Genomic DNA, 24,790 nt, shown 5'->3' with positions numbered 1-24,790 from the left:
TCCTGCAGGAGTCCCTGATTGGAATGTGCAGATAGGCCTCCTTTAGGTCTAGGATGGCTAACCAGGCATCTTTGGACAGCACAAGGAGAAGCTGCTGTAGGGTGAGCACTTTGAATTTTGGTACCACCAGGAAGGTGTTTAGAATGGATAGATCTAAGATTGGGTGCCAGGTGCCCTATTTTCTGGGTACCAGGAAAAGTCTGGAATAAAAACCTTGCCCTATCTGTTCTGCAGGAACAGGCTGAATTGCCCTTATGGAGACCAGGGACTGAACTTGGTTTTGTGCCTCTGCCCAATGGTTTGGAGGAAGGTCTAGGAACCCTTTTGAGGTTGGCAGTGCGTGGAAATAAAATTTGTACCCCTGGGATACTATGTTGAGAACCTATCGGTCGTTGGTGATGGAGGTCCAGTTTTTGGATGGTGGGCAAGTTTTCCTCCTAGGGGCATGATCAATTGAGCAGAGGTGAGGAGTGGAGTTGAGACATCATTATAAATTCTTTCCATAATGGGGTGACTTAGCAGTCTCTGTTCTAGAAGTGGAGGTACTCCATTGCTTAGTTCTCTGCATGCCCTGAGACTGTAATCTGGGGGGGTCTGTTTCCCCTGGGTCTAGTTTGAGAAGGCCTTGAGGGGGTTGGAAAGGACCAATGTTTAGAGGGGCAATGCCTATTAAATCTTGGAGGCTGCACTTGCAACAAATCTTTGACTGTCTGCATAGACTTATCCTTTTCTTCCATCTTTTTTAAAACCTCTTCTGCTTTGGTGCCAAACAGATTATCCTTGTTCAGAGGAGTTGCAATAATTTTGATTTGACATGGTCTGGCAAGGTCTGCTCCTTAAGCCAGGCATGCCTTCTATGTACAGAACCTGTGACAGCTGCCCTGCAAGTTGCTTCTAGGGCATCAAACCCACATTGAAGGGTATGCTTGCTGACTTGGCTTGCAGAATGCATAAGCTCCTGTAATTCTTTATTTTCTGTACAGTCAGGAAAGGTAGATACTTTTTGCTTAATAAGTTCCATAGTTTGTTGCTGGTATTTCAGCATGTGGAACTAACAATTCAATGCTCTAATGGCGAGAGTTGCAGAGGTGTATATGTTTTTACCCCATCTGTCTAAAGCTTGGGAATCCCTATCCGAAGGGGTGGGATTCTTAGCTGTAGTAGCTTCTATTCCTTTAGGTCCTTGGGAGATGACCTCTGGGTCAGCGGTAGGATTTCTGAAGAGAAATTTGAGAGAGTCAGGGACTCTGTAGTACCTGTCAGGTTTCCTTGGAGCAGGGGGTAAAGTATCAGGAGTTAGACTGGATTCCATAAAGACATCATCCACAACATCCAGGATAGGAGGGATAGCTATGGGTCTCTGCCGTGGTAAATCTAAAAATTCCCCTGAGTCCCTTTTTGGACTGAGGGTAATCTTGGCATTCCCAGTGAAAATGCTCTCTCAAAGTATGTAGGGTTTCACCAAAAGAAAAATCCTCTGGAGGGGGGAGGCAGAAGGAATGGATTCCTCTCCATCTGAATCCTCATAGGCAGATAAGGACATGTCTTCATATACAGAAACCTCAGAGTCGTCGGACTCTTAGTCAGATAAAGCTGCTGGGGACCAGTCTCTTTTTCTTTTAACAGGGGAAGGCTTGCTTCCCTTAATCAGCATGATCAGGTATTCTGCAATTTTAAGCATCTGAGATTGTGGCAAGGAAGCAGGAGCTTGAGTTTGGGTCATCGTTTTTTTAGGCGTAGCTCGTACTCTTGACCTTAGAAACTCTGTAGTTTTAGAAAGAACTGAAGACGCGAAAGAAGACGGTTTGTGTCAAATATCGGTAATGCAAAGAACTTCCTCAGAAGCCTGTGCCTGCACATGGGCTCAGGACCCATCCAAGGTAGAGACATCCACAGGTTCTGTAGTCAAAGAAGAGTCTAGCAGCATACCGGACTCTGAACGGGTCTCGGTAGCGGCCTGCAAATCCATTGAAGCGGGCATCAGGGGCTGCGAAAGCACCTCACTGAGTACTGGCAAATGGGTGACTAGCTTAACGGAAGCATCATCGGCAGTGTTGGACCTGTGCGGCCTGTCTCTGTCTTTATTCTTATGTTTTTTCAGAAGATCGGTAGTCGAATGGCTTACCGAAGCCATTTCGGAATACGGAGATCGAGAACGAAAGTATTTAGCTACAATAAGGGCCCGACAACGAATAGTTCAGGCATTGAACAAAGCACAAAACTGACAGCGAGGTACGGCGTGGTCTGGGCCTAAACAGGTGACACAGTAAGAATGGAAATCTTCGTGTGATATTTGCTTTCCACAGGCGAGACAATTGTTAACTTTTTCTGACATTGGTTAGAACAAGAAAAAAGGATCCCCAATGGGGTACTTAAATTTAAAAGAATTCAGGATGATTCAATTTCAGAAACAAAAAAAAGCAGCCGACCGGCACTCATGCGAACTACTTCTGCTTTGGGCTCCACGGCAAGAAAGACTGACGTAATGGCGTCAGCTTCCTGTTTTTATACCCCTGACGGCCTGACGTCAGTCCTGAAGTGACAGCAACCGATGCAGAAATACTAAGCCTCTGGTATTTGGGTCGACTGAGGGCTACCCCTGGTAGGATAACCCAAGTGTGATGAGTGCAACAGTGAAACACGAAGAGCATCTACATTTTGTTGATTATATTAAGAACAAATATAATTTACATAAACACCTGCAGACAACATGTAGTAGGGAAAATTAAGTTAATGCAACCAAGGTTAAGAGATCATATCCCAAAATTAATATCTCATTTTCTTAATGCAACAAAACACATTGGGACAGGGTCTCTTACTTAAATTATATAGAGTTGTGAGGAGAGAATCAAAAAGTTGCAATGGCAATTATTGGAACAATTTTACCCAAATTAATAATCGACCTCCGAGTGAAGAAGATAAAAATATCTTCTAAACATACAAGTCTTAGATGGAATCTATTTATTTGGAAATTTTTGCATAGAGCTTTCTCCGCACCACATAAAACTGAATAAATGTTCAAGCAGAAACAAGTTTGTTGGAGATTTAAACAAGAACTTAAGGTGGATAGCCAAAACATGTTTTTTGACTGTATTGTCTTAACATCTTATTTGAATATCATTAGTCTCTTTTTACAGGCTTTTTTGGATTATAAATTAGTTTTTATCTAAATCGCTAATCTTTTTTAATAATCCTATTCCTATATGTGTTAAAAAATGAAATGTTGCATTTTGTGGTCTATACTATCTGTACCTAGAAAGGTAATAACTCAGAACTGGAAGAATGAATCTACACCCTCCTTCAAAGAATTTATAAATATTGCAACTGAAGTCTGTCACTTGGAAATTGTTACAATTAAGTCAAGAACAACCAGGATTACCTCTTGCTACAATGCATGGACAAAAATTAGAGATCTGCTTGACAAGCAAAAATAACTGCATTTTAGATTTAATGTAATATACAATAACCTGAATGACTTGATGGTTAATGGACTCTCCTGTAAATAGATTTTTCTTTTGTGTGTCAGGTTTAGTTGAAATGTTTTCATTTATTATGCTCACAAATCTCTGACTGTAAATATTGTTGTGATTATTTTACAAATTAAAAATCCAATAAAAACTACAAAAAAAAAAAATAAAAAAATGGCATAGGGAGTTTCAACAGCATACTCATTGCACAAGTCATGTCACTGTAAAAATGACAATAAGAAAAAAAGGTACTTACATTATACGCAAAAGATTTTTTTCATTCTAATCAAGCTGCTTCACATGCTGCAAATAAAAAACACAGGATAATCCTGCAAGCCCGTTTCCTGTTTTTTTGCATTACACCACCGCTTTCAATTATTCTGTCGAGGTCGTAAAAAATCTACAACCCAACAAAATCTGTTTTCGAATAATAAATACACCGAAAAAATAGCTGGCCCGCAGGTACAGCATTCGTTGTCCTTAGCAGAACATTTGATAATGTAAATCATAGCATACTTTTTCAAAAACTACATTTGCCAATGCAGTCAACTGGTTCACATGCCACCTCTCAAACAGAACCTTTGTTGTTAAATCAGGCAATATAACTAACCAAGAAGGTACCCTTTTGGCTGGGGCCTATACAGTTCTCCATATTTCTTGATGACATTACCTCTTGCATCCGTCTTCACCAACATCACTTTGTACCCATGTGATATAATACTTCACAATACAGGTCTCTCTTATAATAATATAAAAAATGCCCTACAAATAAATTTTACTGCCATCTGCAACTAAGAATCAATTTGCACTTAATGCTAACAAGATGTCAACAATAGTTTTAGTACAAAGCAAAACTTGCTAATGTAGACTCTTCAGTAGGTAAAACTCCTACTAATATATACATTAACCCAGTTAACCAGAACAAATACCCCCGTCTTGCACAAGGTCTCTCAATATTATTTAAGATATACACAGACACTGTAATAACTAAGGTTTCAGGCTCAACTGAAAGCTTCTTATATGATCTCCAACTACTTCATCATCAAACCAGGAAAGCCATAGCAAAAAAATGTGCTAATTACAAGCTAAAGTAACCTCTACCAATCACAATTCTCCATCAGCATATAACAATAGCAGAATACAGACTACTATAAATGGCATCTGGTAACTTATCTCCCTCTCTCCTCAAACAGAGCTTCATTGCTTATCCCAGCAAAAGACAAACTGGCTGCCAGTTACAGTAGTGTCTAGCTCTCTCACATTTAAAACCCAGCATAACAGCTTCAGCTCTTCTCTCAAAAGCAAGTCATTAAGACATCACCATACATATTTTATGAGAAGCCATGAACAATCTATTGCTCAACAGATCACCATTCTGCCATCCTTCCTGTGGAGAAAAAGCTTTATCAAAGATCGTTGTAGCAAACTGGAATCATCTGCCTGATGGGAGAAGACGAGTCACTGCAAATGAATTAGTCAGAAAAAAAGCAAAAGTAAAATAACTGACAGAAACTCACAAATGTACTTGCTTTGGGGACAAAGGGTAACCTCCTGCCCATCACAGGATAGTGCAAAGCTTAGTCTGGAGCATACAACAGTATTTCCTTTCTAGCATATGACATAAAACTCTAAATATGTATATGTATATGGCCTATTTTGACCTCATCAAGGCTTTCAACACCATCCCCCATTCTGGAATTATAGTTAAATTCACTAAACTAGGTATAAATCCCTACATCACAAGATGGGTTGCCAATTGGCTCACTGACAGAACACAAACTGTAAAAGTTGCAGACTCCAAATCTGACCTCAAAGCAGTGACAAGTGGAGTACCACAGGGTTCCATCCTGGGACCTCTCCAGTTTGGTATCTACTTCTCTGAAGTACAGGCTAACACAGAAGGCCTCTGGCTAACAAAGTTCACAGATGACTGCAAACTAGGAGACATAGTCAAGTCCCCAAATGATGTGGACATCCTACAGAAGGGCCTCACTGAGACAGATGCCTGGTGTCAGAGCCATGGCCTCAAGCTCAATGCCAAAAAGTGCAGTGTCATCCCCTTTGGTAAAAACTCTGTACTCATGAACTACCACATAGGCAGCAATCTACTTAACACTGAATGTGTGATAAGAGACCTTGGGACCCAGGTGGACAGTAGTCTCTCCTTTGATAGTCACATTGCCACAGTAGTCAGGAAGTTCTTCTACGTGGCGTCAGGAAGTTCTTCTACGTGGCACACCTCATCATAAAAGAGTTCTCATCCAGGAAAAAAGGTCATTGTTCCCCTCTTCTTGACACTTATTAGACCCATTATAGAGTACAACGCCCCTTTTGGAATGTACCTCACAAGTCATCTGCAGCAGCTGGAAAGGCCACAGAAGTACCTCACAAAGAGGATTACTGGCCTCAAACAAATGCCCTACACTACCACCTCAAAAAACTCCAGCTTTACACCGTAGCATATCGGCTGCTTCGAGGTGATCTCTGCCTAACATATAAAGCTATGTCAAACCTAGAGCTGTTGGACATGCTACACCTAAAGAAATCCCAATCCCTCCGAGCTACATGCTCTAGGGACCTAAACCTTGTCACCACAATAAACAGGACATGCTGGAGGGATAGATTCCTGTCCCAGAGACTTCCCATACTCTGGAACAAGTTACCCATCTATGTCAAGCAAAGTTCTTCATTAGCACTCTTCAAGAAAAATCTTGATGAATGGAAGGGAAACAGGAAATACACCCGGGGATCACTTCTGTGTCTCTGCTCGATAGTGGCACAGGAAAATAACTTTCTTGGGTGGCGTAAGCCAGGGAACCTTGTTGGCTAGGCTTATGTAGGCCCTTGGGCCGATAGCCTAGTACCTACCTATGAACCTATGGATACTGTGAATCTTTATAGTACTAAGCTGTGATACATAACATATTCAGAAGTGTTATGGATTATCTGACTTATTCATTGTATTTATTTATTTTCAGTAACATATTAGTAATCTTAGCTACTGTCTTGGATGTGATAGTCACTTGTACGTACTTGTACATATAGGGAATGTATTTTCTATACAGCAGAATACTGTCATACATAAAATGTCTCCTGTCTTTCTTTATATATCCTAGGGAGGTATGCCTAAACTCATTTACATCCACATGTATGATGACTGTGTCATATATCTACTTGTGGTGCAAGGACCTGAGTGCTTGTGTAATGTGGTGAATCCTGGCAAAAGATAGGCTACTGACTGTGGCCCTCTCTTTGCACAGCCTGGTGAGTATACTGTTGTGTCTCACAATGGAGTCATCTATGATAAATACATCAGTATATCTGGTGGTTTGTCTTATGGGCTTTTGGACTGAGATTTTGTGACTCAGATGTATATTTCATGGTGGGTGCTGTCTGTGATGTGTGTTCGTGAGGCTGCTGAAGGTAGTTTTTTCTTGATTTACATTTAAGATAAGTCTGTTGAATGTTTTGCCAATAACTCTTAAAAGTGTTTTGGATACTGCCACAGTGTGACATGACACAAAGGGCCAAATTCCAAAAGACTTACTGTTAGTGTGACCACTTAAACTGAGACCAGGCTGAGAGCAGGTCTTTTGGAATTTGGCTCTATTTATAGATAGGCCTTACACCGAAGTAAGTCACTTACACTGAAAGCAGGTCTTTTAGAATCAGGACAGACTTACACTGAAAACAATTCTTTTGGAATCTGGCCCATTGTATTTGGTTGATAAAATTTACCTCAGAATGGTAAATCCATCACGTCTATAATATAAACTTTATTGAGTATATAAGAACAATGTATATTTTAAAAAAGCAAAATTTTGTTGCTGCAATCATGGTATGACCAAAGCAACCTGTGCTGAAGTGGACAGTGCACTACAGCCAAAATCAGCAGTAAGCTGCACTGAAACCCTTGGCAGCAGAATTGCAGCCTTATGGGCAGGTTGCCTATTGTAATTCTTGGAATTTTTAAGACCTTTCAATGGAAAATGCCTTTTTTATAGATGTATACAAAATCTGTGGTTTCAGAGGAATTCTGGTATTACAGTCTGGCATGTTGCATTATAATTTTCTATCGGAGTAGGTAGGATTTTTTTCAGGGAATTCCAGAGATGCTCTGGAATAAGAAAAAAACATTTTCTTTGCATCACTGTCAATATGCCACTGACAAAACACCATTGCTAAGGATGGCAAAGTGCTACAGTCAAAAGTAGGACTGAGTTGTACTGAAACCACTATGGGTATCGAGGCTGTCATAGACGCATTGTATACCCAAGCGCTCAGGATAACTGTGAAATGTAGATTCAATACTCAGCTTAACACATCAAAGCTTGCCAGCCATCAGTTCCATCACATCAACTTTTAAATGTAAATACTATTATTAATGTGCACACATACCTATAATACATATAGTCAAGTGCTGTATTTTATAAACTAAAATGTGGAAAGTAAAATAAAATGTTTTGGCAGGGGTCAAGACCCCTTATACATCCTCATCTGGGAGGTCATCACCAACACACCCCCTTTATTATTTGCACTCCAATGTTGCAGCATCTCAAAGAAAGTTTGAGAACTGACAGGTACTACTGACCTTAGATCACCCAGCATTCACTATTATGTGGGCACTTGCGATCTTAATCCATTTAAAAGTCAGCAACGAATCACAAGCAAATGAGTACTCCAGCCAGAATGCTTCAGCACATATTACTCAAGCTAAGGTGTTCCAAGTTAGTGATTGCAAAACATAAATTTATATAAAGAGCTCTCTAAGTAGGAAGGATACATGCTTTTAGTCAAGGCATTCACAGTCATTTCACTATCACAGTCTGGCATGCTGCATTATACTTACTTTCCATTGGGGGCAGGGTGCATGGGATTATCTCAGGTTGAGCTATACAGACCATATCCAGAATATATGTTTACTAAGTCTGACAATATGGCCAAGAGAGATGGAGACTTGATGACCAGGTTTCAATTAATCCCCAACACTGGAGAAGCTAGGCATAGAGGCAGAGGAGTGAAGGGGTGCAGCCCAAATGTCTCTCCTGTGAAAGTGCTCTGAATGCTCAGGAAGCACATGAGGAAATACAATTTTTTTGATGGATGCAGGGGAAACCACTTTCCATACTTCAGGGAAAGGGGTGGGGCTGTTTGCTATCGACATCTGTTGTGGAAGTTAGGAATGACCAAGATGGACAGCTCATTGCATGGCTCCATTTGCCTGCTTAGCTAAGCATGCTTAGGAGAAGACAGGGCTAGAGGAAAGAACCCTCACAGCATGCTTGATGGCTGCCTGAATGATGGGTCTGTAAGGTCATCTTGGAACAAAAAGGGTTGATTGGCTGGGAGGGGGCTAATGACTGAGGTACAAACAGCACAAGAAAAATATATTATATGTATCCATAGAAATGTCATGACTGAAACTCATTTGACTGAAACCATAAGACTGAAATTTCAAAATACTGATAAATCACTTGACTGAAACCCATAATACTGAAATCTTACAATGCAAAATTTTAACATACTGAATTGTAAAGTGGATGATATAAAGCCAGAATAGGTGGGGGGCTACACCCCCCATTGTGGGGGGCTGTACTGCCAACACCCCTCCTTACTATATATACTAACTCCAGGATCACACTACAGTGGGGAAAAGGGCATATACCCTTTGAAGGTTGCTAGAACAGGGCTCACTATTGAGCTTTTTTACTGGCTAATTTGTTTAAATCAGTTTGCTCTCATTTGCTACATAAGCACCGTGTTTGTACTCGTTTCCACATCATGTACTGCCAAATAGCGGTGGGCACTGTTGGCCGTTATAGATGCAAACACTTTTGCCTGCATATTTTCCTTTAGTACTCTGCTGGTGTTCCATCGGTGAGTTCTTGTGACTGCCCCTCACTGATGGGTTATACATTCAGCAAAGCTCCTGAGGTACCAACACAGATCCTACCCACTAGCCGTTCATATTTTTGTCTACTTCTCCTGTCCTGTACTCTGTCCTTCCTATCCTCTCCCTGTTTTATGACCACATCAACATACCTAGCATTATGGACGGACAATTTCTCCAGCCAGCCTGGTTGACATGGGCATCCTGAGGCAATGCAACAATTGCCTCATGTACACTGACAACCCACTTCTTCTAATACACATAAATTCATTATGTGAGAGATGCATCTATATCAAGAACCTAGAATCCAGGCTCTCTCACTCACTAGTCAGTTCATCTGATACTAAGCAGGTTGTCAGCATGCATACCTCACCTCCTGCACCTACCAAACCAACAACACATAAACCTACATATGCGGAGGTCCTTACCAGAAGCTCAACTAAACATCAGAGACCTCCCAAACACAAACACAAGCAGAATTCACATGATACATCCTCTGCAGAACCTAGTACACATAACATATCACTCACCAGTGTCTCACCAGTCAAGCCCCTAAAACATAGCACAAAAACAAACATCTTAGTCATAGGTGACTCACTTGTGAGACACATAGATGTCCCTCTCATCAGGCTGGATAAGGAAAAAGTCACAGTCAGCTGTCTGTCAGGTGCCAGGATCTGCATCACACATGCACCCAAGTCTCTCAACGACAGGCGCTGTTATGACTTCATCATAGTCCACGTTGGACAATAGGATGAGAGACATGACTGAGCTCTCTGATTATGTGCCTCAGGTAGGTGTGTCCCTAGCCTTAAGAAGCATTTTACCTTCGCCTAGGATGATACCCTAATACAAAGAAAAAATGACTGACTTCATCAATTGGTTTAGTTTCTGGTGTCATTCAAAAGGGATGCAGTATCTGTCAGCCTGGGATGACATGGCCAACAAACCTCGCTGTTTTGCCAGAGATGGTCTTCATCTGTCACCCCTGGGATTTTGGTTACTGGCTAAGACTCTTGCTACCCCTATAGTGCCATTTTTAGGCAATGTCACAAGAACAAAATTCTCATTGTAAAAATATCCTCTAAAAACAATCTCAGGGTTATGCTGCTAAATGATAGGAGTTTAAATCAGAAACTGTACTCACTGGAAGCAGTCTTCATCTTGGAAGATGCTGACATTTGTGCAGTCATTGAGATCCATTTTAAGGCTGCAGAGTGCACCCCAGTTATACCAGGTTACATTTCCTTCCACATATTCATACTAAAAACTGAAGCCATGAGAACTAAAGGAGGTGGTGTATCAATATTCATTAAAGATAAATACACCTCTAGATTGGTTAAACAGCATGATTCCCTTGAAATACTTCAGGTGCAATTGACTGTATGTAAGACCCCTCTTCAGGTCATTGCTAGCTATAGGACCCCACTCCATGAAACAAGACATCCATCAGCCTACTTGGATCTACTTGAGTAAATCTAGATACAACCAAACACCCTTGTTTTGGGTAACTTTAATTACCTGTCCATATTCTGGATAAATTATACTTGTTCTAACTCACTTGCCCAAAGGTTCCTGGACTTCATTAACTCCAATGCCCTGGACCAGCTGGTTGACACACCCACTGTGTGACCATCCCTGGTGAGATCTGACCACAAATCAGTCTCACTAGAAGTAACTATAACACAAGACCCTCCTACAACTAGACTAAAAAACTTCTCCAAGGCCAATTACAGCCTCTTACATGACAGCATAAATAGCTTCATAGCCCCTCCCCTCGATAGAACAGACACCTGTGCTGAGTTATACACCAATGCTTTATATGAGTATCTGGTACAATTGTACTGACTCTGTTGTACCTGACAGAACCAAAGCAAAATCTTCAAGGAAAAACAAACCTTCTTAGTGGACAACTGCCATTAATAGGGTATACAATAGGAGAAATTGCTGTCTAAGAGTAGGAAGAAACAGTCTCAAAGCTGGAAATACTCCTTCTTCAACTTAAAAAAGCAAATAAGACTCCTAGTGAAGTCTTCCAAAGCTAACTATGAATCCAAATTAAATTCCCTAACTACGGATAACCACAAGGCATTATTTAGTTACATCTGCAGTCTCAAAGGTAAGGCCCAGATATGCACTGAACTAATAGTTAATGGTATTACATGTACAGAACCTGTGGATATAGCAAATCTGCTCGCTGACAGGTTCAGCGAAAACTTCACTCTCCTGTCCCCACCACATATACTCCAAAGCATCCCTAACAGTTGTCCCCCACCTAGTATCTTCGAGGAGCAGGTCTTAAATACCCTCTCCAAGGCCAAAAACACAGCCTCTATGGGACCAGACAGCATCTCAGGCTGTGTTCTACATGGGTTAAAACAGGAACTAGCATCACCATTGGGCATGCTTTTCAATCACAGCCTATGCTCTGGTTTCAACCCAGTGGAATGCAAAAACAGCTACCATCATCCTTTTGCACAAAGGGGGTGCTAACCAATCTTATCTGTAAGGCCATGGAATGAATCATCAAGGATGTTATTAATAAAGATATAGGAAATCTCCAAACACTTGTCCCTACCTAGTTTGTCTTTGCCAAGGGGAGATCATGCCTGTTAAACTTGGTGGACTTCTTCAAGACAATCACCATAGGCCTAGACAAGGGCAAATCTGTGCATATGGCCTACTTAGACTTAGTCAAGGCCTTTGACACAATCCCCCATTCAGGCATCATTGATAAACTCACTTAGCTGGGTATCAACCCATATTCTGTCAAGTGGGTTGCAAATTGGCTCATGATAGAACTCATATAGTCAAAATAGGGGACTCCACCTCCTCCAGCAGATCTGTAACCAGTGGTTCCACAGGGATTGGTTCTGGGACCCTTACTGTTCGGAATCTACTTCTCCGAAGTATAGGCCAAAACTAAAGAACTGTGGCTGACAAAGATTGCTGATGACTGCAAACTGGGAGTGATCATTGAAACCCCTAGCAATGTCAATATCCTGTAAGAAGGTCTTATGCAGACTAATGACTGGTGCCAAAGCCATGGTCTTAAACTTAATGCAAAAATGCATTATTATCCCCTTCAGCAAGAGTGAGGTTCCTGTAAACTACCACATCAATAGCAATACAGTAAGCACACAGTCAGTGGTAAGAGATCTGGGTGTACAGGTCGACAGTAAACCTAACTTCAATCACCACATCTCCACAGTGGTAAGAAGGGCATTTTATATTGCTCATCTCATAATAAGGGCATTGCCTCCAGAAAAAAAGAGATTGTAACCCCCTGTACTCTTCCCTCATTAGGCCAATAATAGAGTACAATGCTCCCTTTGGTATGCTCCTTTCCAAATACCTGAAGCAATTGGAGAGACCAGAAAGGTTGCTTACAAAGACAATTCAGGGTCTTTAAGATCTGTCTTATGTGGACAGACTGAAATCATTGTCACTTTACTCTGTGTCATACAGACTGCTCAGAGGTGACCTGTGCCTTTCATATAGAGCAATCTCTGACCCACCTTTAATGGAAATGCTGCACATTCACAAGTCAAATGGCACACAGGTCACTCTTTCAAAGGACCTTAACCTAGTATGTGACATCAACAGAACTTGCTGGAGAGACAGATTTGTCTCACAAAGGGTCCCCGTCTTTGGAACAAGCTTCCTATTCATGTTAAACAAAGCCCCTCATTGGCCCTGTTTAAATGTAATTTGGATGATTGGATGGGTAACCGGAAATTCACCCTAGGGGTCCAATCTGTGTCCCTCTTGGACAGGGGCAATAAGTGCTGATTTTAGTGTCTGCTTGGACCACACACCCATGGGAACACATGTTGAACTTGGTTAGGCTTGTACAGGCCCTCAGTCAGTTAGCCTAGTAACCTCCTATGATCCTTATTAGAAGTCTAGGTAGCATTCCCTGCAAACCTAAACATTTCTGGCATGAAATAATCCCTCTCATAATACACAAAAGTCAAGAAAACACTCCCTGCAAAATCCTAAACTGTTGAATTCAACAATCTCCCAAAAGTCACCATTCCCTATAATTTCCCCCTCACCACTAACCTCTTCCTGCTACTCCTCTCTTCCTTCTACTTTAAATACAAAGATGCAGAAACTCTGTTAGATCAAATTCCAACTGAATATTCACCTAATTCAGATAACATATAGCTCTGTTCATTCATCTATGCAAGGACTTCTAACTACTCTATTTGCTCATACTTATAACCTCTGCCTAAGAAACATCATGCCCAAAATCTGAAAAGAATCCCTAATTCCTTTTCCTACAGAACATAAACCAGAAAACCCCTCTCACTTTTGATATATTGGAAAAATCATAGATAAAATAATCCCAACTCAACTCAACTGACAGACCATATCCAACAATATTACCTTCTCTTGGTCATTGTGTCATGATGGTTCTCTAGGTCCTAGCTGATGAAATCCTGAGCAATATGGAGAAGGGAAATCTTACTGGGATAGTCTTCATGAATTCAAAAAAAGCATTTGATTTAATTTATCACTTACTGCTACTAGACAAACTAACAGAAATTGAAATTTGTAAAGACTCCCCACCTTGGTTTAAGGACTTCCTTTCCAACAGATCCTTTAAACAAAAATTAGGAACCTGCAGCTATACTAAAGCACTGCTCCTTAAAGGTCTACCTCAGAGATTTATCCTCACCCTTCTTCTTTTCCTCATCATCCTCAACAAACTTTAAATGACCTGCTACACATTACAATCACATTATATGCAGATAACATCCTCTTAAGTAGTCTTATATGTGGTCACTAGTGAGGGATTACCGGATTTTATCTCAGAAGACTGAGGTTATGGTGTACAGTGGATTTCTCCTTCCCCTGAATTGAAATGACCAAAGAGCTGGTATATACAAGTAGCAAGATGTCAGGGAGTGCAGCACCCCAATGTCATGGGGGGGGGGCATACAGTCACACAGAATGATTTCATGAAATCAAGAACTGCCTGCAAATGTCAAATAATTCATATTATATCTTTCATAATGTAATTAATTAGCAATTATTTTGAAAAAGGCAAGCTTATAAAATACACTTATTCTGAAATACTTAAATATTTTTAGATTTCACTGATGAGGCTTATAATAAAATTGGTCTGCATTAGTGTTTTAGGTTGTTGTCTTAATAAAGAGCAGTATATGTATATATGTGTGTATATAAGTCTGTGAATATATATATATATATATATATATATATAGAAATAGATAGATATATATTGATACAGATATGTATAGCTATCTCTCCCTCTACAGATATATATATCTATATGACTATAGTCTATATTGGTATATCTAAACTCACACAGTATAAGCTCAATTCATCTAAACCCATTTAATCTACAATATAAAACATCAAGACACATAAAAAAATAAAAAAAAAAATGCAACAGCATTTTTGCAGGAGGGCAAGCCCCTTTTGTACCCCACACCCTTTGCTAATATTTACTCTAACTCTAAGATTGCACAACAGTGAACAAAACAGCAAACTCCCATAGTCCACTGTGTGAGCTCTTTCAAAGGTCACATACATTTCAGAATACATATAGCTGTGTAAGCAAGTCTAACCTAAAATCTATTTACACAAATATCACAAAATGTATATGGTCAAAAAATCCATTCATCTAGGAAATAAGCATGAAATTAATGCTTAAAATCCAAAATGGCACCAAACCCACCTAGACCAAATGCATGCACTCTAAATTTACTTAAACCAAATCCATAAACTCTAAAATTAGACCCTGGAACTCTGTATATACATACATATCTATATCTCTCTATCTATATAAATGCTGGATTTGTTTTATGTCTAGGATTTTATAAATATGTGTGCACATGGAAGAGAATGGCAGAAGCCTGATCACCTATTTGGAAAGAAGGTGTTAGCTATGTCCCACTAACAGAGAGCTATCAGGGGGTGGGTGCTGGCTGTAGGGCTTTCACAGACCATCAGACACAGCACATTCGGCTACCAAGCTGTCCATATCACTGTACCATGACACAAGTGTACATCCATGTACACGAGCAATGCAGACCCTATACAGTGTGTTGTTGGTCATCACAGGCTGAGGAGTTATGGAAGCAAAAATGCAATTCCATTCATATGCTATGTCCCACCAGCTCTACACTCCCACTATCTGATGCCAGACAAAATTAGGGCTCCAATAAAGAAAGACTTAGTTATGAATCTAGGACATGAGTGACATGGGGAAGTAAAGGCCAAGACGTAGTTATGAATCTAGGACATGAGTGACATGGGGAAGTAAACGCCAAGACTTAATTATGAATCTAAGACATGAGTGACATGGGGAAGTAAAGGCCAAGACTTAGTTATGAATCTAGGACATGAGTGACATGGGGAAGTAAAGGCCAAGACTTAGTTATGAATCTAGGACATGAGTGACATGGGGACGTAAAGGCCAAGACTTAGTTATGAATCTAGGACATGAGTGACATGGAGAAGTAAAGGCCAAGACATAGTTATGAATCTAGAACATGAGTGACATGGGGAAGTAAAGGCCAAGACTTAGCTATGAATCTAGAACATGATTGACATGGGGAAGTAAAGGCGAAGACTTAGTTATGAATCTAGGACATGAGTGACATGGGGAAGTAAAGGCCAAGACTTAGTTATGAATCTAGGACATGACTGACATGGGGAAGTAAAGGCCAAGACTTAGTTATGAATCTAGGACATGATTGACACGGGGAAGTAAAGGCGAAGACTTAGTTATGAATCTAGAACATGAGTGACATGGGGAAGTAAAGGCCAAGACTTAGTTATGAATCTAGGACATGAGTGACATGGGGAAGTAAAGGCCAAGACTTAGTTATGAATCTAGGACATGAGTTACATGGGGAAGTAAAGGCCAAGACTTGGTTATGAATCTAGGACATGAGTGACATGGGGAAGTAAAGGCCAAGACTTAGTTATGAATCTAGAACATGAGTGACATGGGGAAGTAAAGGACAAGACTTAGTTATGAATCTAGAACATGAGTGACATGGGGAAGTAAAGGACAAGTAGGAGGAGATAAATAAAAGGGTCACTGGTATGTTTGAAGACTTGGATGAGCAAGGTTATGGAGAACCAAAAAAAATACAAAAATATATTTGACAATTTTAAGGCAGATGTAGGATTACTTTTGTGAGGGCAAAAAAATGTGCAGTCAATACAGTAGAATTTATAGCTTTTAGAGTAGGTAACAAACTAGACAAGCAAAGCAATCCATGTCTGCATAAAAATCTCTTTGAATGTTTCTCTGTTCTGTTTAGGGAACTCATATTCAAAGAAACATTTCACATTTAAGTATCTATAAAAAATAAATGGAATCTGGTTATGTTCACCTGTATTAGTACTAGCCATGAAGTATGCAGTGTATGGCTACAAGGGGTAAAGCCCTGAATATGACCCAGATGACCTTGGTTTAAGTATTGATCCAGTCTCTGGAAGAACCAACTGGGGAGGGTAGGACCGAACAGCCCATATAAGCTTGCCTTTCCAGGGAGAAGGGAAGTTGTCAGTTTACTACAGTACAATAAAGTGGTGAAGACAGTGTGTTGCAACAAAGCAATATGAAGGGGCAGGAGCAGTCACCCACCAATCTACACTTTACTGAGCTGCAGCTGGGGTTGGTGCATGAGCAAAAGTGCAGATCTCAGCTACCAGTACTGTGGGAGTCCTACTTGTCTAGACTGTTACAGGGCAGTGGGAGTTAGGAAAAAAACATGTTTACAAATAATGATACCACACTTTGTCATCTCATAGTTTGGGGATAATTAAGTGGTCTAATAGACCTGGTCTACCACCAGGTACAGAAGTCACTAAGATGAAGCAAATGAAGGACGTCTCTAATTGGTTGATGGTCAAAGCAGTCTAGTGAAGAAAATAATTCAGTAAATAAATTATAAAATTATAGTAGATTACATTCTGTCAATGTACAGGCAAAATTATATATATATATATGTATATATATATATATATATATATATATATATATATTTTTTTTTTTTTGAAGAAATCAAAATTGTACACTTACTAACTGGTAGTTTTCTCTTTTTATCACACATTATACAGTACAGAACAATATCTGCACAAATACCATAGCTATCATTCAATAGTTATATCAAACAAATCCATCTTTTCTTTAGAAATATCACTGAACTTTAAATAGAAAACAGACCTTGAGTAACTCCATAGGAGTTGGTGACATAGCTTCTTTAATTTCTTGTTTCATTTTTCTTAAGGTCACTGACTTCCTTCCACCATCTAAAGGTAAAGTATTGCTTCGAGCTGGCTGGCTGTAATGCAATTGCTTGGTGCGTCTCTCCACAAAGCTTGCTTGCCTTCCAAGATGACTACGGGGCTGTCGACTTTTAAGACTGTGACTCCATGTACTTCCAGACATAATCGTTGACTAGTGTTAAAAAAAAAAAAAAAAAAGCAAAGCAATGATACTTAAGAAAGTTTGAGAATGAGAAAATGAAATGTGAAAGGCATTTATTTTTGCGTATTGCTACCTAAATAGCATTCGTCAGAACACAGAATTTGGCCATAGTAAATGGCCTCCACAGTTACAGGATATAATGCAATAATAGTAAGAAATGAAAAAAAAAAAGATTTGCAGAGTCTCTTGAAACAGTCTTAAAAATCCTAACAGTTTTAAGATAGAGAACAAATAATTGGACTTTTGTATTTTGCTGCAGTGAGTTCTTCCAATAATGTTCTGTTACATGTTATTTTAATGTCTGAATTATACACATGATGGGCTTCTTACTGCAACAGCCTGATAAGTCTCCAATGAACTGGAATTAAAAACAATCCAAAGGAAAGGATTACTTAAACTTCATCATGTATTACATACTGATGGGGGGAGGGGGTTATCTCTCAGGTGGTAAGACTTCAGTGTAAAAACCTGGCACCCAAGTCGGTACCTGACTGTACCTTAGGCCATTTCATTATGGAACTGGAAGCACTAGAATCATGACTGTCACTGCTGATGATAATTCATGCCCAGGACTGATAAACTTTCATGCCAGACTATTAATGGAGGAGAAATTAAGGTCTAACTTAGACAGCACTTAGTATTTACCACATGCATTTATTTTTTGTACTTACTTCAGCTATTGAGCAGGGCAGTACAGTGGTTATTTCTGTTGCATCACAATGCTTTGCTTTCCGGTTTGGTTCTTGTCTGGAGTGTCTTCTATGAGGAGTCTGCAGAGTCTCCCTGAGTTCACAGAGGTTTTCACTGGGTGCTATAGTTTCTTCCAAAAATCCCAAAGACATGACATAGGTGAGTTGGCATTTACCCAAATTGCCCATGGCTGTTCTTGTCCTTAATGAGTTATGTGTATGTCTGCGCATGCGTGTGAATGTGCCTGTTTATATGTACCTGTGCACATATCATGCAATGAGTCAGTGCCCTGTGCAAGCACAGTTTCACTGTCTCACCCTCATATGAGTGCTGGGAAAGGCTCTGACTTTTCAGAAACCCTGAAGTGGATTGAGTGGGTTACTGAAAAATGAACAAATAAGCTGCTAACCAATTGAAAACCAGTATGAGTCTTCACATGCTATCACTAAAAAAGGTTACACAGTTAAGTATCTGAGAACAGTAAGCCAAAGTTTAAAGTGGAATTTAGTACAATAAGTCTATTTTCACTTATGCTCATGGGGTCTTACTAAGATTATGGCCAAAAAATTTAAACACATCTTCTAGCACTCCCACTAAGTAGATTTTCTACATGTAAAACTGATATATACTACAGTGACAACATATTACTAGGTAATACAGCTCATCACAAAATGCTGCAAATTTATTTGCAGGTCAAATGCAAACGATCCATAAATAAACCTGTGAAGATCAGATGTAGACTATCCATAAATAAACTCCTGTAGATGAAATGCAGACTGTCCATAAATAAACCACTGCAGATCAGATGCACGCTATCGATAAATAAAACCCCTGCAGATCAGATGCAGACTATCCATAAATGAACAATTGCAGATCATATAAGCACTACCCATAAATAAAACCACTGAATATCAGTTGCGCACTAGCCATAAAAAAAAACCCTATGCAGATTGGATGTAAACTAGCAATCAATAAACCCATGGAGATCAGAAGAGGACTATCCATAAATTAACCATTGCATATCAGATGCACACTGTCCATAAATAAACCCTTGCAGAGCAGATGCAGACTGTCCATAAATAAACCCTTGCAGATCAGATGCACGCCATCCATATATAAGCCCACTGCAGATCAGATACAGACTATCCATTAATGCTACAGTGCAGATCAGATACAGATGATCCATAAATAATTTATTTATTTATTTGTTTTACATTTGTTTACCGGCTGGATACATGTCCATTTTCAGCAGAGGCCCAGGGAGAAAAGCTCCAAATACACAAACTTACATAGATTACACAAGAAGTTAGATAACATTAGAAAATATAAAACAAAATGATTATGTACAGTGGTTTAGTAGTGTTCCCTAGTAGGGACTCACAATTCTCATGGACAGACACAATTAAAAGCAAGAGACGTCAGACTGGATATAGAGCTTGGTGACGTAGTTGCATGTTATGATATTTACAGATTATGCTTTCAATTTATAACTTAATTAGGGCTGGTACTTGGGCAAAGCCAGTTCACTTTGAGATACTGTTTGAGGTTTTGCTTGAAAAGACTTTTGGAGAATTGTAGGGTTATATAGTTTGGCAACGAATTCCAGGTTTTGCCAACAAAGTTGGCAAACAGGGATACACCAGCAGAGTTATTAGCTTTGTGGGTTTGGACCAGTAGTTTGTTGGCTGACCGTAGGGGATCTCAGGTTGCTATATGGCTTAATAATATTTATAAGTGAGGGGGTATCCTCAGGGTGGTACAGAATTTTGTGCACTATTAAGAGCTGATTGAATTGAATTAAGCTGGGCAGTTCTAGCCACTCGAGTTGTTTCAGGTTCTGGCATTGGTAGGTTCTATAAGTAGAGCCAGTGGCAAATTTGACAATATGGTTGTAGCTATGGGACAGCTTACCTAGTTCGGATTTGTTGAGGTTTGAGAGTACAGGCGAGGCATACAAAAGAGTAGAGAGTAGGTGTGACCGGGTGATTGCAGTCCTAGCCAGTGGGGTTAAAAATGTCTTGTTTCTATTTCTATACAGTGATCCAAGCTTCTTATTGATGGTCTGTATGGTTTTGTTGACCTGAAGGTCAAATGTGAGATTACTGTCTATGATAATCCCTAGAAGTTTGGTGTGTTGATCTGGGGAGATAGTGGTACCATTGTTAGACGTGACAGAGAATGAAAGTATGACAGATCTACTAGTGGGGGTGAAGAGTAGAAGTTTAGTTTTATTGGGGCTCAGCAGTAGGCGTTGGTTGGCGAGCCAGTTCGCAATAGTGTTAAATGTATTTTGGGTTAGGATTTGCAATTCGGATGGGGAGGTGGCTGAGCAGATCAGAGTAGAATCATCTGCATATTGAATATAGGTAGCTTTAGGGATAGCAGTGTGAAGGTTGTTGATAAAAATAAAGAGTAGTGGACCTAGTATGGAGCCTTGAGGGACACCAAGTGTGAGAGGTAGCTGGCTGGAGAGTTTGCTCTGCCAAAATAAATGCCTACAGATCACATGCAAACTATCCATAAATAAACTACTTGGGATCAGATACAGTCTGGCAATAAATAAATAATTGCAGATCACATGTATACTATCCATAAATAAAATTACTGTAGATCAGAAGCAGACAGCCCATAAAAAACCCACAGCAGATCAGATGAAGAATATTCATAAATAAACATCTGCAGATCAGATGCACACTAGCCATAAAAATCCCTGCAGATCAAATGCAAAGTAGCAATAAAAAACCCAAGCAGATCAGATAAAGATAATCCATAAATTAACCCCTGTAGAGCAGATGCAGGCCATCCATAAATAAACAACTGCAGATTAGATGCTGAATATACGCAAACAAAGCAGTGCAGATCAGTTATGGACTATCAATAAATAAACATCTGCAGATCTGATGCAGTCTATCAATAACTAAAATGCTGCAGATTAGATGCAGGCTATCCATAAATAAACCCAGCGCAGATCAGATGCAGACTATCCATATATAAACTCATGTAGATCAGATGCATACTGTCCATAAACAAACAACTGCAGATGAGATACAGACTATCCATTAATAATCCCAATGCAGACTATCCATAAATAAACTCCTGCAGATTAGTTGCAAAGTATCCTGAAATAAACTTACTGTAGATCAAATGCACAGTCCATAAATAAATCTACTGCTGATCAAAAGTGTACTATCCATAAATAAACAGCTGCAGATCAGATGCAGACCATCTATCAATAAACGATTGCAGGTCACATACAGACTATCTGTAAATAAACCACTGCATATAAAATGCAAACTATTCATAAATAAGCCCACTGCATACCAGTTACAGGCTATCCATAAATACATTTCTGCAGATCAGGTGAACACAACCCATAAATAATCCACTGTAGATCAGATGCAGACTATCTGTAAATAAACACCTGCAGATCAGATGCAAACTATCCATAAATAAAGCACTGGAGCTCTAATGCAGATTATCCATAAATAAACTCACTACAGATCAGATGCAGACTATCCATAAGTAAAATCACTGCAGATCAGATGAGAACTATCTATAAATAAACCCACTGCAGATCAGATGAATACTATACATGAATAAACCCTTGTAGATCAGATGATGACAATGACTAAATAAATCCACTGCAGAGCAGAAGCATACTATCAATAAATAACCTCCTGCAGATCACATGCACACTATCTATAGATAATCCACTGTAGATCAGATGCACACTATCCATAAATAATCCACTGTAGATCAGATGTACACTATCCATAAATAATCCACTGTAGATCAGATGCACACTATCCATAAATAATCCACTGTAGATCAGATGCACACTATCCATAAATAATCCACTGTAGATCAGATGCACACTGTCTATAAATAATCCACTGTAGATCAGATGCACACTATCCATAAATAATCCACTGTAGATCAAATGCACACAATCCATAAATAATCCACTGTAGATCAGATGCACACTATCCATAAATAATCCACTGTAGATCAGATGCACACTATTCATAAATAATCCACTGTAGATCAGATGTACACTATCCATTAATAATCCACTGTAGATCAGATGCACACAATCCATAAATAATCCACTGTAGATCAGATGCACACAATCCATAAATAATCCACTGTAGATCAGATGCACACTATCCATAAATAACCCATTGTAGATCAGATGCACACTATCCATAAATAATCCACTGTAGATCAGATGCACACTATCCATAAATAATCCACTGTAGATCAGATGCACACTATCCATAAATAACCCATTGTAGATCAGATGCACACTATCCATAAATAATCCACTGTAGATCAGATGCACACAATCCATAAATAATCCACTGTAGATCAGATGCACACAATCCATAAATAATCCACTGTAGATCAGATGCACACTATCCATAAATAACCCATTGTAGATCAGATGCACACTATCCATAAATAATCCACTGTAGATCAGATGCACACTATCCATAAATAATCCACTGTAGATCAGATGTACACTATCCATTAATAATCCACTGTAGATCAGATGCACACAATCCATAAATAATCCACTGTAGATCAGATGCACACTATCCATAAATAACCCATTGTAGATCAGATGCACACTATCCATAAATAATCCACTGTAGATCAGATGCACACTATCCATAAATAATCCACTGTAGATCAGATGTACACTATCCATTAATAATCCACTGTAGATCAGATGCAGACTATCTGTAAATAAACTCCTGCATAGATCAGATACAGACTATCTGTAAATAAACTCCTGCAGATCAGATGCCGACTGTCTTTCTATAAATAAACCCCTGGAGATCAGATGCAGACTATCAATAAATAAACCCACTGCATACCAGATGCAAACAATCCATAAATAAACTAATGAAGATCAGAAGCAGACTATCCATAAATACAACTCTATAGATCAGATGCAGTGTGTCCACCAATAAATCTCCACATATCAGAATCAAAGTATCCATAAATAAACCACTGCAGATGAACTGCACTCCAGCCATAAAAAAAAAACCTGGAGCTCAGACACAAACTAGAAATAAATAATTTCAAGCAGATCATAAGACGACTATCCATAAATTAACCCCTGTAGATCAAATTCAGGCTATCCATAAATAAACCCCAGTGGATGAGATGCAGACTATCAATAACAACCCCCTGCCAATCAGATGCTGAATATACACACAAACAAAGTACATCAGATCGGATGTGGACTATTAACAAACCCCTGCAGATCTGATGCAGACTATCAATAAATAACAAGCTGCAGATCAGATGCAGAGTATGTATAAATACCTACAGATCTGATGCAGAGAATTCATAAACCCTTGCAGACTAGCCATAAACAAGCCCACTCCTGATCATATGCAATCAAAAAGTAAGCCCACTGCAGATCAAAAGCAGACTATCCATAAATATTCCAATGCAGATCAGATGCAGACTCTCCATAAATAACCTCCTGCATATCTAGTGCAGACTAGCCATAAATAATCAATTGCAGATCAGATGCAGACTATATATAAATAAACCCTGCAGATCAGATGTAGACTATCCATCAATAAATCCTTGCAGATCACATGCGGAATATCCATAAATAAATCCCTGCAAATTACACTAGCCATAAGAAGAAAACATGCAGATCAGAAGTAAACTAGCAATAAATAAACCCACTCAATCAGATGACAACTATCTATAAATTAACTGCTGTACATCAGATACAGACTATCCATAATTAAACCCACTGCAGATCAGATGCGGACTATCCATTAAAAAAAAAAAAAAAAAAAAAACACTGCAGATCAGATGCAGACTGTCTCTGAATAAACCCCTACAGATCAGAAACATACTCTCCATAAAGAAGCTACTGCAGATCAGATGCAAGACCATCCATACATAAACTGCTGCAGATTAGCTGGAGACTATCTATAAATAAACCCTGCAGATCAGATGCAGACTATCCATTAAAAAACACTGTAGATCAGATGCAGACCATCTCTGAATAGTCTGCATCTGATCTAGCCTTATGAAGCAGGCCAGATTCAGGGGAGTAACACAGATACTTATTTTGTAACTACATATAATGTTTTAAGTGATCAAATAGTCAACTTGTTAAAATATTATTGGCCACTTTTATTGAAAGATAAAAATTTGGTTAATTTGATTAAACCATAAACCATAAAGGGTGTCCAAAACAGAACCAAGACGCTATCCTCCAAAAAAAGGAAG

The 24,790-nt window shown here is 39.3% G+C and overlaps 1 protein-coding gene across 1 annotated transcript in view; it reads right to left on the bottom strand.

Moving 5' to 3' along the window:
• Nucleotides 1-24,790, bottom strand: part of GRIP1 (glutamate receptor interacting protein 1) — a 2,220,015-nt gene that overhangs the window by 86,862 nt on the left and 2,108,363 nt on the right. Inside the window, exon 21 of the mRNA XM_044088060.1 lies at nucleotides 17,573-17,806. Within this exon, the coding sequence (XP_043943995.1) occupies nucleotides 17,573-17,806 (234 nt within the window). The remainder of the gene's footprint in view (nucleotides 1-17,572; nucleotides 17,807-24,790) is intronic.

This window comes from Protopterus annectens, chromosome 11.part0 (genome assembly GCF_019279795.1).
Source record: "Protopterus annectens isolate FY-2018-M chromosome 11.part0, PAN1.0, whole genome shotgun sequence".
Taxonomy (NCBI): Eukaryota; Metazoa; Chordata; order Ceratodontiformes; family Protopteridae; genus Protopterus; species Protopterus annectens.
This window is presented reverse-complemented; position numbering and strand designations above follow the sequence as displayed.